This window comes from Eubalaena glacialis, chromosome 5 (genome assembly GCF_028564815.1).
Source record: "Eubalaena glacialis isolate mEubGla1 chromosome 5, mEubGla1.1.hap2.+ XY, whole genome shotgun sequence".
NCBI lineage: Eukaryota > Metazoa > Chordata > Mammalia > Artiodactyla > Balaenidae > Eubalaena > Eubalaena glacialis.
In genome coordinates, this window is record NC_083720.1 from 103,322,963 (window position 1) to 103,339,248 (window position 16,286).

A 16,286-nucleotide genomic window follows, 5' to 3' on the forward strand; every position below is an offset into this window, starting at 1 on the left:
TTGTTTGCCTTTATTTTTATTTATGACTTCTCATGACATAAAAATATTTTAAATTGTTATGAAGTTAAACTGATCTATCTTTTCCTTTAAGATTTCTTCCATTACTTTTAAGCTTGGGAAATCCCTTGGTATGTGCCAATCAAATAAACAGTAACCTACATGTCTTCCCTTTCATATACTCTGGAAGCTTTATAACATTCAATATGTAGTCTCTTTTGGTCTTCTTACTCTATCTTTACTGAACAAAATATTGCTAATTTACCTTTTTACATTTTGTCATTATTATCAAGTTCAAATACTTGTCAAAGGCATATCTTACCAGCTTTCTTAAGGGTGAAACAATGGATTTTTAAATGCAGTGTGTTTTACCCAACTATAGTGATCTCTGCCATTCAATTTCCAATGGGGTGCCTGATGCTCCGGTCATACTGACAAGAGAGTTATGCTTTGTATAAACAAAAGAGGTTGCTGAGTATGTGATGTGGTTGAAGGACAGTCAGGAAACTGCCTCACCTCCCACACAAAAATGTGTCCTCTTAAAAGTGACAGAGCATACACCCCGACAATTAGAGATCCATGACATTGGCAAATGAAAGAAGTCACATTTTATTTTGTGCTAATGTATGAGTAGTTCATAATGTCCTGACTCAAATCTCTTAGCAGAGCAGTGAAGACAAAAGGACAAAGAAGGTGACAGTAGACCCAAGAGCAAAAGAGAAGCTGATGCTGAAGATGAAAGTCAAGTCATACCCCTCATGGCAGTCTCGTGGTAGCGGAGGGAAAGGTTAAACATTTGTTGGAAATAACCAAGTGCCAGGTACCACAAGAAGCTCTAGGAGTAGTCAGATAAAGCTGATTCCTACCCTAATGAGGCTCACAGGCTAATTGAGAAGACAGAATAGTAAATCAATTGTTACAGGACAGAACTTTTGTTTCTGTTAGTAGGTAACTATTCAGCCCAGAGACTGGAATATAAATTAGGCTAGGTGAGGGTTGGAGGTTCCCTTGGGAGGTATTGCGTGATATCGGATTTGGAGAATGAGTAGTACTTAACTAGGTGAGAAAAAGAAATGTGGAGAGAACAGTCCAGGCAAAGAAAACAGCATGTCCAACGGTAGAGAGGCACTGGCAGGGCCTGGAATGACATGTTTAAAGAAATGCAGATAGTGGGAAAAGCTTAAGAGAAATCTGGGGTTGGGATTGTGGGGTGCGACCAGAGAGGCAGCTTCCAGGTTTGGGAGAGTTTGTGTGCTAAGCTACAGAGCGTGTTTAGAAAGCCATAGGTGTCAGGAAAATATTTTAAGCAGGGATGTAATATCTGATGTGATATTTTTAAAGATATCTGTGATTGCAAGAACGATAGATGATAGGGGATGCAGACAAAAGGGGGAGGGGGACTGATTGTGAAGGTATTGTATTAATTCAGGTAAGAATTGGTGTATGATGCAGCATTTGGAGAGGAGTATGTGGACATGAGAGGTTATAGAGATAGCATCTATGAGACTTGATGGGAGACAGGATGCAGGGTGAGGAAGTAGGAAAAGCCTGAGGTGACCCACATTTCTAGATTGGGTGACAGGGTGGGTAGTAGTGTCACTTACTGATGACTCACATTCATCAGATCATGGCTCATAAACGTGATAAGACATTGTTTCTTCTGTTTCACTGTTAAAAAATATCAAAGGAAGGAGAAGGAGAATCGTTTGCAGGAAAAAGACTGAGTAACATTGTAGTATAGTAGAAAGAGTTCTGGTATAAAAGAACAAGTATAAGGTAATGGTCTCACTTGTAAATATAAATCATTAAACACTTCATTATTTAAATAAAGAAGGCCTTCAAAGGAGATATGTCCATTGAGGAAGGAGAGCTGAATGAGCAGCTCTGATTCTTTCCACTTAATGTTTTGCCCCCTCAATTCTTACTACCTTCACCACGATGGGCCCCAACGAATAGCTGCTCCCATTTTCATTCTGTCCCAGAAGAGCCAGCACAACTTTTCCTGGTTTAGCTCTGTACAGTTGGGCAGACATACTCTTTTTTTTTTTTTTTTTTTTGTGGCTGCTTTGGGTCTTCGTTGCTGCGTGTGGTCTCTCTCTAGTTGCGGCGAGCGAGGGTTACTCTTCATTGTGGGGCGCGGGCTTCTCATTGCGGTGGCTTCTCTTGTTGCAGAGCATGGGCTGTAGAACGCAGGCTCAGTAGTTGTGGCACACGGGCTTAGTTGCTCGGCGGCATGTGGGATCTTCCCAGACCAAGGATCGAACCCGTGTCCCCTGCATTGACAGGTGGATTCTTAACCATTGCACCACCAGGGAAGCCCCAGACATACATTTTTTTGAAGATAGTTTTCCATAGCATGTACAGAAATACAAAATTGTCCAATGAAAAGTCAAAGGCTATGAAGTGTTTGGCTTCTCTTTCTGCCTAAGGTTGTTTTTCTACTACATGGATTCTCATTGCTTTCATCTGTGTTGTTTCAGTGTTATTTTTGTTATTTCTCCCTGATCACATTCTATTTATAACTGATATTCTGCTTCACCAATCTCGAGTACAAAATGAGGTCACATTCCTTTTAATATTCAAAATAAATTTTGAGCCTCCGATCCATCCCAGCCTCCCAACTGTGACAAAATGTTTATTTCATCCTCAACATACTCCCTTAAGCTAACTCCAAAGCTCTTACAACACCTACTATCTTAGCTTTCTAATGCTGAGTAACAAATTACCACAAATTTAGCAGCTTAAAATAACACTCGTGTCACCGTCCACAGGTCAGCACAGTGTGGCTGGATTCTCAGTTCAGGGTCTCACAAGACTGAGATTAAGGTGTCAGCAGAACTGCATTCCTTTCTGCATGCTCTGGGGAAGAATACACTCCAAGCCCATTTAGACTGTTGGCAGAATTCAGTTCTATCTAGTTATAGAACTGAGGTCCCCGTGGTCCCTCCATCTTAAAGCCAGCAACAGTGCATCAAATCCTTCTCATGCTTTGAATTTCTCTGACTTCTGGCTTCCTTTTCTGTTTTTAAGGGCTCTTATGGTTACATTGTGCCCGTCTGGATAATCTAGGATTTTCTCCCAATTTTAAGGTCAAACAATTAGTAAAGTCCTTTTTGCCAAGTGACATAACATATTGCGGATCCAACCCCAAAGAGCAGAGATCGCAGAAGATATTTTGAATTCTGCCTACCAAGCCTACCTGTTCCAAAGTGAGTAAATCTTGGTTACTATCCTTTGAAGGACACAAAGTCACAAAACCATCTTCAGTAGCCAAGGAGCCCCCTTTTAACACGTTGTCCCTGTTGAAACCCAGCCACCTAGAAGCTCAGATGCCTTCCCTTTCTAGAGAATTGTGATTTAAGCACAGAAACTCTAATGTTCTCAAAATCATCTTACTTGTACTGCCAAATGATCCCATTTCCTAGACAAACATACCATACCAGGCAGATAATGCCTAGTAAAACTCCTATCCACTTAAGAAAAGTACTTTAATGACCTGGGGTTCTACTGCTAATCTGGGCGATGTCTCCAAGTATAGCAGCAGAGAAGGAAGTCTCTCTCCTCCAGCATTAAATTCCTCCATCATAGCTTCATGCTGCCTAAACCTTGTTTCATTAAACTCACTTATAATATAGTTCTAAATTGCACATCTCTTTTAGTTTACACAAATTCAAAGCCATTTTACCTCAAAGCACAATTACAGTGCCTGAGCCTGGGGGAGTAGCCAGTCTCCCTCACGACATACCTACACTCCAGTTTTCCCCTCTGGTTTCTTTCCCTGGTCCCTAGGACCCAAGACCCACCATGATTTCCTCTCCCTAATATACTGACATTTCTTTAATGAAAAGCCTTGCCTTGTCACATAGTCATGACTAGAAAATTCTAATTCTAGAAATATATCCACAGATATGAAGGAAAACTATGGTGATTACAGGGCAGAATTGGCATACTACTCATAGAAAGATCAGTAAACCTAAAGAACATCTCAATATTCATAATGTAAAAATGAGTGTGAGGTTGCTGAGTGGAGCAGTAGTTCAAAATATTTTCATATTCACAAAATTTGAGTTGTCAAGACCTTCCAGATAGAAAAAGTATGTTAAGTGAAAGAATGTTTGTTATTTTTAAGTAACAGAACTCTAATCTTGTAATTCCAGTAGAAGCAACAGAGATTACTTATCTATACAATCTCCTTAGCCTAAGATAAATGCTCGCTAACCCCAAAGAGAACAGTTACCAATAATAGCCATCAAATTTTGGTCATTTTCTCATTCCTTCCTTGCATTTGACAAGGGGGATCTCCTCATTGTTTTTTCATGCCTTCTATTCCTTTTGGTTCTCATGGCACTGTCTTACTCCTCTTACATTTGTATGCAATTCTCTGTCTCCTTCTGAGGCTTGTCTCTTATGTATGCTCAGTGTAAACTGTGACATCAAAAACATAAAATGTGTCTACAAATAACAAACGTTGGTGAGGATGTGGAGAAAAGGGAACACTTGTACACTGTTGGTGGGAATATAAATCGATATAGCCACTGTGAAAAACAGTATGGAGGTTCCACAAAACAATGCCGTATGATCCAGCAATTCCACTCCTGGGTGTGTATATGGAAAAAAAAAATGAAAACACTAATTCTAAAAGATACATACACCCCAATGTTCACAGCAGCACTATTTACAGTAGCCAAGGTTTGGAAACAACCCAAGTGTCCATCAACAGATGAATGGATAAAGAAGAGTTGGTGTATACACACACACACACACACACACACACACACACACATAATGGAATATTACTCAGACATAAAAAAGAATGAAATTATGCCATTTTCAACAATGTGGTTGGACCTAGAGTGTATTATGCTTAGTGAAATAAGTTAGACCAGGAAAACCAAATACTCTATGTTATCATTTATGTGTGGAATCTAAAAAATAAAACAAACAAATGCATATAACAAAACAGAAACAGACTCACAGACATAGAAAACAAACTTATGGTTACCAAAGGGGAGAGGGAGGGGAGAAGGGACAAAATAGGAGTATGGGATTAACAGATACAAACTACTATACATAAAATAGGTAAGCAACAAGGATTTACTGTATAGCACAGGAAATTATATTCAATATTTTGTAATAAGCTATAAATAAATACCCTACCTAATACATCATTATTCTGGACATTAAACGAGAGTACATAGGTGAAAGCTCTTTGTAAATGACAAAGCACTACACCAATGTAAAATAACATTAGTGGCAGTTGTTTCAGTAATAATATCAGAAAGAGAATGAAATTAAGGTAGGGCTCTCTGGGACACCCACCCCATCCCTGCACCATTCCTTCAGGTTTCTGCCTTGGGAAAGTGCTTCCTTTGCAGTCTCTTCACCAGGAATGGCCACAGAGCCCAGTTACTATAGGACTAGCTACTGGCATTCTTGCTTGACCTTGAGGTTCTCACTCTATGATTTGCAACTGAGAAGTTTCAAATACTTCTCAGGATGTTTCTAATACTTGCTCTGATTGCAAAATCAGAAAGAGCTTTGTGTAACTCATAAATCTATCTCCATAGCCTTACTATGGGGAGATATGGTTATAAGTACATCTGTGATTATCACCTGCTTCTTTCCCATTGCATGGAGCTAGCAATGAAGCATTCCAGACATCCCACCAGAGGGCTAGGGCCTTCAGTGAGGAGGCCAGCATAGGAGTATGGAAGCAGTTATGGAATACTTCCTCAGAATCTCTCCCTGTAAGAAGGGTTCCTCTTGACAAGGGTTACATTATTCTCTACCGTTGGGGACTTATCACAAATAGTCAAGTATCCCAGGTATTATATTACATTCATCTCTCCCTTAGCACCTTCCATAACCAGTCCATATACTTGACATTGCACTTTGGGTTCAGAGCACATAATATGATGAACATGCTAGACAGGTGCCCATCTGTTTTCTGACTCAAATGAAAATTAGGAGCAATAGCCTGCTGGCAATGAACACTCCCTTCTATCCACTGCCTTAAAGGGATAGGAAAGCCAACCTTACCAGCTCTCCTTGCTTCCTTTGCTCTGAGCCTCTCTGGCCCCAAAGGGAATGCACACCCAAACTTTCTGCACTTTGGTAGAAGACAGTTAATAATCACATTTCACATTTAATTCTCAATCCGCAGCAATTTGCTTTCTGCTTCATTAGCAGTAAACTACTGAATATCTCTCATAAATGTTAACACTGATTATGAACATTTTTCAGTTCTTATCTAATCTAACTTTTACGATCCTTTCTACCTGGAATGCTTGGCCCTGCTTCTTTGCATCAGGAAAATCTCATTAGAAATATATTTCAGCAAGATATGTATTGTTTTTGACCTCTACAGTCCAAAAATACCTCACACAAATTTCTATTGTATCATTTTTCATGCTGTATTATAATCCTTTGTTTGCATTTTTGACATGCTGAATTGAATTGAATGACCCTTCTGACTACCTGTCACTAGGGCTTTTAATGTTCTCAATTATTTTAATAATTACAGTAGGTTGTTCAACAGTTATTTATATTTTCCCAACTGGCATATGCATTTATTAAATAGCTGATTGAAGTTAGAGATACATTATATAGTCATGAATAGGAGCCAAGTTAACTAACTTATGGAAACACTAAACTTTAGATTTCATATTCTTACCAACAAAAATAACTGATCAAACCTATATTTTTACATGGAATATGATATTTCAGGAAATTAGTTTGTTATAGAATGTTTTACTGCTTTGATATTATTTGAAAAATAGAAAAAGAACAGGAGTGTTTATTATTCTAGATTAAATTTCATGTCTCTATACCACAATTGCAATTTCATATAATATAATTTTTCCACAGCAATAAAATAAAATAAAAAGTATCAACCATAAGAAAACATGTTTTAGCATTATTTTAAACAACTTTATCATATTTTTGGCAAATCCATGGCAAAACTTTGGAAACATTTTGCACAAACATTGGATAAATCAGCTCTAAAACAGCAGTGTTTAAATGGTTTGTAGGTGTAGAGACCACACATCTCAGTTTTCCTGGCATCGTCTGGGCTTACTCTTATTGTCTTGGCACAATTAGTAGCAGCTTTCTTCTTTCACAGAAGGAGCCTAGTTTGGACAGTAAAATTGTAAAGCCATCCTACTTACAGACTGTCTACACGGAGATTAAAAAGGAGACAATAATGTTTAATGCTTAAATGTCCCCATGACTCTCATAAAATCCCCTGAATGTTCATTTTTCAATAAAAATCTTTTTTTTTTTTAAAGAAATGAACTATTGGTGTAAACCACTGTCAGTTGTTTTTTTGTTTTTTGTGTGTGTGTCTATTTATTTATTTATTTGGCTGCATCAGGTCTTAGTTGCAGCACGTGGGATCTTCATTGCGGTATGTGGGATATTTCGCTGCTGCGAGCAGGCTCTTTGTTGCAGCATGGGGGCTCCGGAGTGCATGAGCTCAGTAGTTGCAGCACGCAGGCTCTCTAGTTGTGGCGCATGGGCCCAGTTGCCCCACGGCATATGGGATCTTAGTTCCCCAACCAGGGGTTGAACACGTGTCCCCTTCAATGGAAGGTGGATTCTTAACCACTGGACCACCAGGGAAGTCCCTCAATAAAAATCTTTTGATTTCCCAAAAACCGTTTTTGTAGGTTTTTATTTCTGTTTTTTACAAATTTCCTTTAAATGTGAATATCTCTCTGTCCTAAAAATTATATCTTATAAATATTCTTTATTTTTCTCTCAAATGAAATGTTTTTTTAACTTTATAAGCATATTCAAGTATTAGGTACTGTAAATGCCTACTGGTCCAACTGTTTAAAACCCAAAAAGATTCCATAATTAATAGAGATTGAAACAACTCCCTCCTAATCATTATGAACTATTGGTTATATTCATGGGGAAAATCTCTTAGATGGTAATAGCTTCTATTTCAGTGATGTGTTCTCTGTGATTTCAAATTTCCTGTTCTTGTGGTAGTGATCTTATTTTTTCCCTATGCTTTATGTACTGGAGACTACAATTGTTATAGTCATTATTTTTGTTCTGTATTCACCCCTAAGGCCTTGGATTGCCTTTAAATGTATTTTTATGTGCAAATATTTCTAATCTTTGATAGCTTTGTCCATTTTGTGCTTTCATAATTTCCCTAAATATGCCATTTCCACTCCATTTGAAGGAAGATATTGAGCAAAACTAGGGCAAACAAAGTATTCTGGAGACACGGCTTTGAAATTTACTCCCCCTGGTGGTCCAACGCTCTGTTGTCGTGTAATGTCATAAAAATATTTTCTCTGGTATCAGGAGTTATCATGTAAAATAGATGACAAACAAGTAATTGTTTCCAAAAACATACATGAGGACCCTCTTATCACTTAGTGAACAGATTTTACACATATTTATCTCAATTCATTATCCCAACTTATTTGTATAAGTTGTGTATAAGTACACTCTCATACAACAAAATGCCCAAACCTTGGATGTTTTTCATGGGGAGCAAATGGAAAATTGTTCTTGTATTCCTAAACCTTAAATAATTTCACATAAGTTACCCCTTAAGTTCTTCTATCTATTTTAGATACAGTATGTTTGAACTTTTCTACAAGTATTTTCTAGATGTGACCACTTAGACATAAATTAAAATAACGTGTAAGAACTCATTGAATCAAAGGAGGCTTTCATAATAACAGTCTATTACCATTGTAAAGAGCCTTTGCAATATATAGTTCAACCTCTAAACTTTAGATAAGATAAAATTGAAACCACTGCATGAGGGTTTAGACTTCCTAAGTCCCAGATCAATGTTCTAGATCAATTCTCTTAATTACATTTTAAAATAAATTTTCTTGCTACTTCTTTATTTTAATTCTGTAATAATTAAAAATACTGTAATCAACTGGATAATAATAAGAATGGACATATATCATTAATTTAGTCAATGAACATTTATTGAGTGCCACTTATTGATAGAGACAGTACAGCAAATTTAAACAGGTTTGGAAGGTGGGAAAAATTCATTTTTTGATATGTTGAGATTGAGGAGTCTATGATTTATCCCAGTAAGTATTTACAATTGAGCAGGTCATGTGGATAAGCAGCTCAGGTGAGAGAACTGAGATGGAACAGTGGTCGGGGTAAGTTGGCATAGAGAAGATAGATTTAATTATAATATATTAGGAGAAAAGTGTGATGACCTGGAGAGAATCTAAGTTTGGGGAAGTTTTTAAATCTCTTTTCTCTTCTTTCCTTTCCCCTTTTTATTCCTTTCTTTCCTTTTTTACTTCTTTCTCTCTCCCTCTCTTTTTTTCTTTCTTTCTGTCTTTTCCTTGTTTAGCTGAAATTTATATGTTTGTTAGTTCTAGGAAAAGTTTTATAGTGAACAAATGTATGGATACCAAGTGGGAAAGGTGGGGTGGGATGAATTGTGAGATTGGGATTGGCATAAATACATTATTGATACTATGTATAAAATAGATAAATAATGAGAACCTACTGTGTAGCTCAGGAAACTCTACTCAATGCTCTGTGGTGACCTAAATGGGAAGGAAATCCAAAAAGGAGGGGATATATGTATACATATAGCTGATTCACTTTGCTGTACAGTAGAAACTAACACAACATTGTAAAGCAACTGTATTCCAATAAAAATTAATTAAAAATAAAAGAAATCAAGAAATAGCAGATTAAAAAGAGCATTTGGATTGGTGACATCAGCAAGATAGCAGAGTAGGAAGCCCTGGACTCTCCTCCCACAAATACACAGATTCAGCAAGAATTCCTAGACAAATTCCCTTTGTGAGAAATCCAGAAACTAATTGAAAGGTCCCTGTACCCCCAGGCAAATGCAAAGCAAGCCTCACCAAAGCCAGTAGAGAGGTTTGGGATACCCTCTTACTGGAATCCTTACTGCCAGCATAGCACCATACTATGAAAAAGAAACACCCTAGCTCTCAGCTTCCCCCAAGGGAGGCAGGGGTTGGTTTGTGTATCCAGACTCCCAGCTCTTCTAAGGGGGGTCCCCAGAGGACTAACTTCAATTTTGCCAGTCTTGGAGTTCTGGTGGGCCAGGCACATTCCATGCACCTGGAGGAAAATGCCGACAGCAGCTTGGGCTGGTAGACATCATACATAGATCTTACTCCCTGCTCATCACAGAGCAAGTGACAAAACCCACAGCTGCCTGCTTCTCCCTGGGGAGGGAAAAAGTTAGAAGAGGCCAGTGAATCTCTGTCCAGGTTGCTTGGTGGAGGTCTTCTCCTGTATAAGGCCAGTCCATGAAGACTGAGAGAGGTGCCTGCTTTGTCTAATATGCAGGCAGCAACACAGAAAGTCAAGGAAAATCAAGAATCAGGCAAGAATGTTCCCCCAAAAAGGAATAAGATAAATCTCCAGATACTGACCCTACAGAGAGGTACTGATAGTATACCTAAAAGAGAATTCAAAATAACTGTCATAAAGGTGCTCACTGAGGTCAAGAAAACAATTCATGAACAAAGGGAGAAATTCAACAAAGAAAAAATATTAAAAAGTACAAAACAGAAATCATAGAGCTAAAGACAATAATTAAACTTAAAAAAAAAACCCACTAAAGTGTTTCAACATCAGACTAGATTAAGCAGAATAAAACATCAATGACCTCAAAGACCAGTCATTGGAAATAATTAAGTCAGAGAAGCAAAAAGAAAACAATGGAAGAGAGTGAAAAAACCTTAAGAGAGTTATGGGACACCATCAAGGAACCAATACACACATTATGGGATTCCCAGAATGAGGAGAGATAAAGGATGAGAAAACTTATTCACAGAAATAATGACTGAAAACTTCCAAAATCTGGGGAAGGAAATGGGCATCCAAATCCAAAAGGCTTAAGGGACACCAATCAGATAAATCAAAGAAATCTACTTCAAGACACACATTATAATTAAATTTCCAAAAATCAAAGACAAAGAGAGAATTTTGAAAGAAGCAAGAGAAAAGCAACTTGTCACATTCTATGGACCCTCCTCCCCTTCTTATAAGACAATTAACAGATTTTCAATAGAAACCTTGCAGGCCAGAAGAGAGTGGGATGATAGACTCACACTGCTGACAGAAAAGAGCTACTACCAAAGAGTAATATGCCCAGAAAAACTGTCCTTCAATAATGAAGAAGAGATAAAGACTTTCCCATGCAGAAAATATGCTCAGAAAGTTCACCACCACTAGATTTGCCCTACAAAAAATGCTAAAGGGAGTTCTTCAAATTAAAATGAAAGGATGCTAAAAAGAAACATGATAGCATAAGAAAGTATGAGACTCATTGATAAAGGTAAATATATAAAAAAATTCAGAGTAGTGTATTACTGTAATGGCAGTGGGTAAATCACTTTTAATTCTACTATAAAAATTATAAGACAAAAGTATTAAAAAATAATCATAACAAAAAAGTTAAAGATACACAGCATGAATAGATATAAATTTTGACAATAGCATAAAGTACATGGATGGGAGAAGTTAAAATGTAAAGTTTGTGTATGTGATTAAACTTGTTATTATCATCTTAAAATTAACATTTACAACTCTAAGATATTTTATGTTAACCCCAAGGTAACTACAAAAAAAATACTTATAGAAGATACACAAAAGAAAAAGATCAAGTATTCAAAATATATCAATAAAAAAATTAACAAAACAAAAAGGAAGACAGCAAGAGAGGAAAAGACAGACAAAGGAACTCCAAGACTAACAGACAATTAATAAAATGGCAAGAGTAAATCCTTCCCTATCAATAACTGCTTTAAGTATAAATGGATTAAACTCCCCAATCAAAAGACAGAGTGGCTAAATGGATTTTAAAAAACAACACTCAACTATATGTGGTCTAAAAGAAACTATTCACAATAGTCAAGATGTGGAAACTACCTAAATGTCCATTGACAAATGAATGGAAAAAGAAAATGTGGTATATACATACAATGGAATATTATTCAACCTTAAAAAAGAAGGAAATTCTGCAATATGTGACAACACGAATGAAACTTGAGGGCATTATGAAAAGTGAAATAAGCCAGTCACAGGAAGACAAATACTGTATGATTTCACTTATATGAGGTATCTAAAATAGTCAAATTCATAGACTCAAAGAATGGAATGGTGGTTACCTGGGGCTGGGGAGGAGGGGGAATTGAGGAGTTAATAATCAACAGGCATAAAGTTTCACTTAAACAAGATGAATAAGCTATAAAGCTCTGCTGTACAGCATCGTACTTACGGTCAACATGATGTATTGTACACTTAAAAATTTGTTAAGAGGGCAAGTCTCCTGTTAAGTGTTCTTACCACAATAAAATAAAAATTTTTAGAAAACGTACTTGTTTTAGATTCTATAGACTAGGTCTGAGACCGTATTCTAGTACTTACTAGTAATGTAAACTTCAAATTTTTTATTATCTTCTCTTAGCTCCAGTTCACTCGTCTATATAATAGGAATAGTAATAAATAATATGCAGGGTTCTTACTAAAATCAAATTAACCTACATAGATATAGGAATATCATAGTTCTGTTGTATATTAGATACATCTTCTCATATAGAATTTTTTATGGCAAAGCCTTTTTGTAGCTCCTGCCTCTTTAGGATCCTGCTTTCTCTACTTTTCCCTCTTCACACCATGGAAACATATTCAAGAATATTTCATCTTTTTAAAAAAAAAGCTGACCTTTAATTTTTTGTATCCCCAGTGCTGCCCTAGTTTTCTTGTTTCCTTTATAACTAAATTACTAAAGGAATTTTTTATTCAGCAATCTGTTCTCATCTTCCCTTAAATTCTCTATAACTGAATTTTGCTCCCACCATTTTACTGCAACTGCTTTTCCTGTAATATCCTTCCAAGTGCAAATTTCGATGAACTCTCTTCATTCCTTATCTAATATATGAGGCATTTGGCACTATTGTCTTTCTTAAAGTACTATTTCTTGATATATTCTCCTCTCTTCAGTTTTTGCAACAAAGTAACTCCTTCCTGGTTCTTTCTGATGCTTCAGGTCACTGTTTTTTACTCTCTTTTGCTGATTCCTCTTCCTACCCGATAAAATTGATGTTCCAGATTTCATTCTTATCTCCATCTTCTCCTTTGTCCATCTCAGTCACCTCTTTGAATTTAAATACTGCTGATACTTCTAGATACATTACTCCATCTAAGAAAACTCTCTAACTTCAGAAATTCATCCATTATCTATTTCTTCCATTAATATGCATTTAGCATCTACCATTGTGAGGCATGGGCTGAAAAAAGGAATTGGAAATAGGGCAGTAAACAACACAAACCAAGATCCTTGCTTTCATTTTCTTGGATATTTCTTAAGGATTTCAAGTTCAAGACGTCTAAAACTGAGCTACACGCCCCCACCCCACCTCCTGCAATCTGTTCCTTACCTTGTATTTTATTTCCTAGTAAATAATTCCATCCACTTAGGTATTCAAACCAGAATCTAAGAGTAATCCTAGACTCTTATCTCATTGATGTCTTTCTCATAACCATTAAATCCACTTTTCAGTGTCTTCTCAAATCCAGTCCCTCATCTTCATCCACAAGTACACTTCAAGATCACCTGGGCTCTGCCTGTATAAAAGGGGATAGTTTTATGCCTACCTCATGGTGTTGACAATAAGGTTGATGAGATAATAGATTCATTAGTCTCAGAACAGTACCCAACACATGGTGCTTATTAAATAAGTGTTAGTTATCTTTATTAAATACTAATAATTATTAGCTATCAGAATTGGCATGTGAAATGAAACCTGTTTCCCTTCCCAGCCTAGGAAAACAAAAGTATTGACTAACAATCCAAATCAGTTCATCAAAAGTACCACGTGCTACACAAATTAACTTCTTTAGATAAAGTGTATATATATAAAATCTGCCTGTACTTCAATAAGGCTTTTAATTTGAGGTCTGAGCAACAAGATAAGAATGTGTGATATAAACCCTGCCACTCTGAGTATAACTATGACTCAAGCATTTTATTGGGATTATGTATATCTATATATCTCAGAAATATATGTATGTGTGTGTGTGTACATATATATATATATATATATATATATATATATATATATGTAAGGTTGAGGATCATACCCATGTCCCCTATTCCAATTTGTGAATCTCCTAACTGAACAGCCAGGAGGATGGAGGTCAATTTATCTCCTTTATTATGAATTAAACTGAATTGGGGGACCCAGCTTGGGTGCATAGTCAAATTGGCTTGTAATACTTTTACCACTGGATTGAATTTATCACCAGTACTATAGGCTGCTCTCCTATCATCACCCTATTGGGCATTGAGCCTGCCATGATAAACTTCACTCATGAAAGCTAGCTAAAGTGAGGACCTAGAAAGCCATGAATGTTCAGCTCCTTTTCTCAATTCACTAATCAGATAGTCATTCCTGCTCTCTTGTGGAGGCTTGATTAAACAGACAGAGATGGTTGGAAAACCACTTTTCCTAACTCTGTGCCTCAGAAAGGGCAGACACTCCTATGTCTTGGCCATAGAAGCAGTAAGAGGGGAAGAGAGAGAATAGTTCTCACTAATATGCACCCCCAAAGATATGAATATATGATCTATATAATCAGTTTTTTCTGAGTATTAAAAAATTTGAGGGCAAACATATTACATTTTCAGGTAGTAGCAAAAAGGTGATGCCTCAGAAAACAATGTAATTCAGAGTGAGTTTAATCAATGAAATCTACTCTTTCAAGATGAAGAAGAGGAGTAATAGAGGGAAAAACAACCCAGAAATAGGATAAGGGGAAAATGATTAAAAATAAATATTACAAATATTTGAGAGGCATACTGGGCTGTGAGCTCTACATGACTTATCTCTGTGGCTGTCATTTTAAAAGCAAACATAATATTAGAAATATGTTAATGGGAATAAGATATGTAAAGATAAGTGTATTGAGGATACTTCCAATGCACATAACAGCATTATATTTGTTTTTGACAAGTAGGTATAAAATGAGAGGTGGAAAAAAATAGAAAGTTTCCATAGACGAACATCCAAAGAAGGGATTGAACAGGCAGTGTTGAACAGTAGAAAGAACATGCGTATGCTTTGAAACACACAGATCTGGGTTGAAATATTAGCCCTGTGATGTATTAGTTGCAGGGTGTTAACTATGCTAGTTGAACTCCCATAGTATCCTTGCCTTGTTTGTGAAATAAGAGCAAATTAGTATGGGTGTTGTTGTAGAATACATCACATCATGCCTGGCCTCTGGTAACCTCTCAAACACAAGTAGTTTTCTTACTGCCTGGGAAACATATTATTGAAAAATAGAACCTTAAAGGAATGAATTAATTTGTTTTGAATGAAAAGAAGTGACTTAGCCTGCCTTTCCTTCCAGTAAACAGTCTCTTAATACCCTGAATACTCAATATCCTGAAGGGTCTGAACTAGAAGAAATAGCCTTAAATTGCAACAATTTTCTTCTTGACTTCCTGGGAATATGATACTGGAATAGGTCCTAGGTGCTAGAGTGTCCAAACCAGGAAATCATGCAAAACAGTCATAAATATGTATCTAAATGATTTGAAAATAACCCAGTCTAATCTTTTCTGCAAGAATTTTAATCACACATGTGGTCTACATGGTTGTATAGACTGTGATCCTATCCATTTATTTTGAAGCTGAACTGCCCCAAATATTTTCTGAAATATATTTGTCAATTTAATTCATTATGCATATTAATTCCTAATAAATATTTATTTCTATAGTTTTTACAACTGGGACAGTCATGTTGCTGTTTGGAATTCAACTCCCAACTACCAAGTGATTGCTGATAATCCAGAAGGCTTACTTTTCAAATACAAAAGAGACAGAAAAATTCTCAACGTGGACCCTAAGGTAAGTCTGCTTTTACACTTAGGTATCTCCTCAAATTTTATTGTATCTCTACCATCATTCAAAAATTATTAAATATTTGATCTTAAGCTTTTAAATTTAGAAGTGAAAAGCTATGTGGAAACTTAGAGCATCTACTGTCCTTAAAGAAAAAAACTTCAAAGCAATAAATTATCAGAAATCAGCAAGGAAGAATTTGGGGGGAATTTAAATGGAACTCACATGTGGGAACACTTCTCCATGCCTGACAGCAGAATTAGGTCAGGGAGCCAGTGGCAGCAAATCTGTTTGCTCTGATTCTGGGGAGTCCAGTCACTTTCTGCTCTGAATGGGGAGATGAGTCATTTAGGGAAGAGAGACTCTCACCTCACACACGTACCTTTTTTT

The 16,286-nt window shown here is 36.6% G+C and overlaps 1 protein-coding gene across 2 annotated transcripts in view; it reads left to right on the forward strand.

The window, feature by feature from the left end:
* CFAP299 (cilia and flagella associated protein 299) overlaps positions 1-16,286 on the forward strand; it is a 628,891-nt gene that overhangs the window by 594,431 nt on the left and 18,174 nt on the right. For both annotated transcript variants that reach the window (XM_061191521.1, XM_061191522.1), the window contains one exon: positions 15,773-15,902. In XM_061191521.1, coding sequence (XP_061047504.1) covers positions 15,773-15,902 — 130 coding nt within the window. The remainder of the gene's footprint in view (positions 1-15,772; positions 15,903-16,286) is intronic.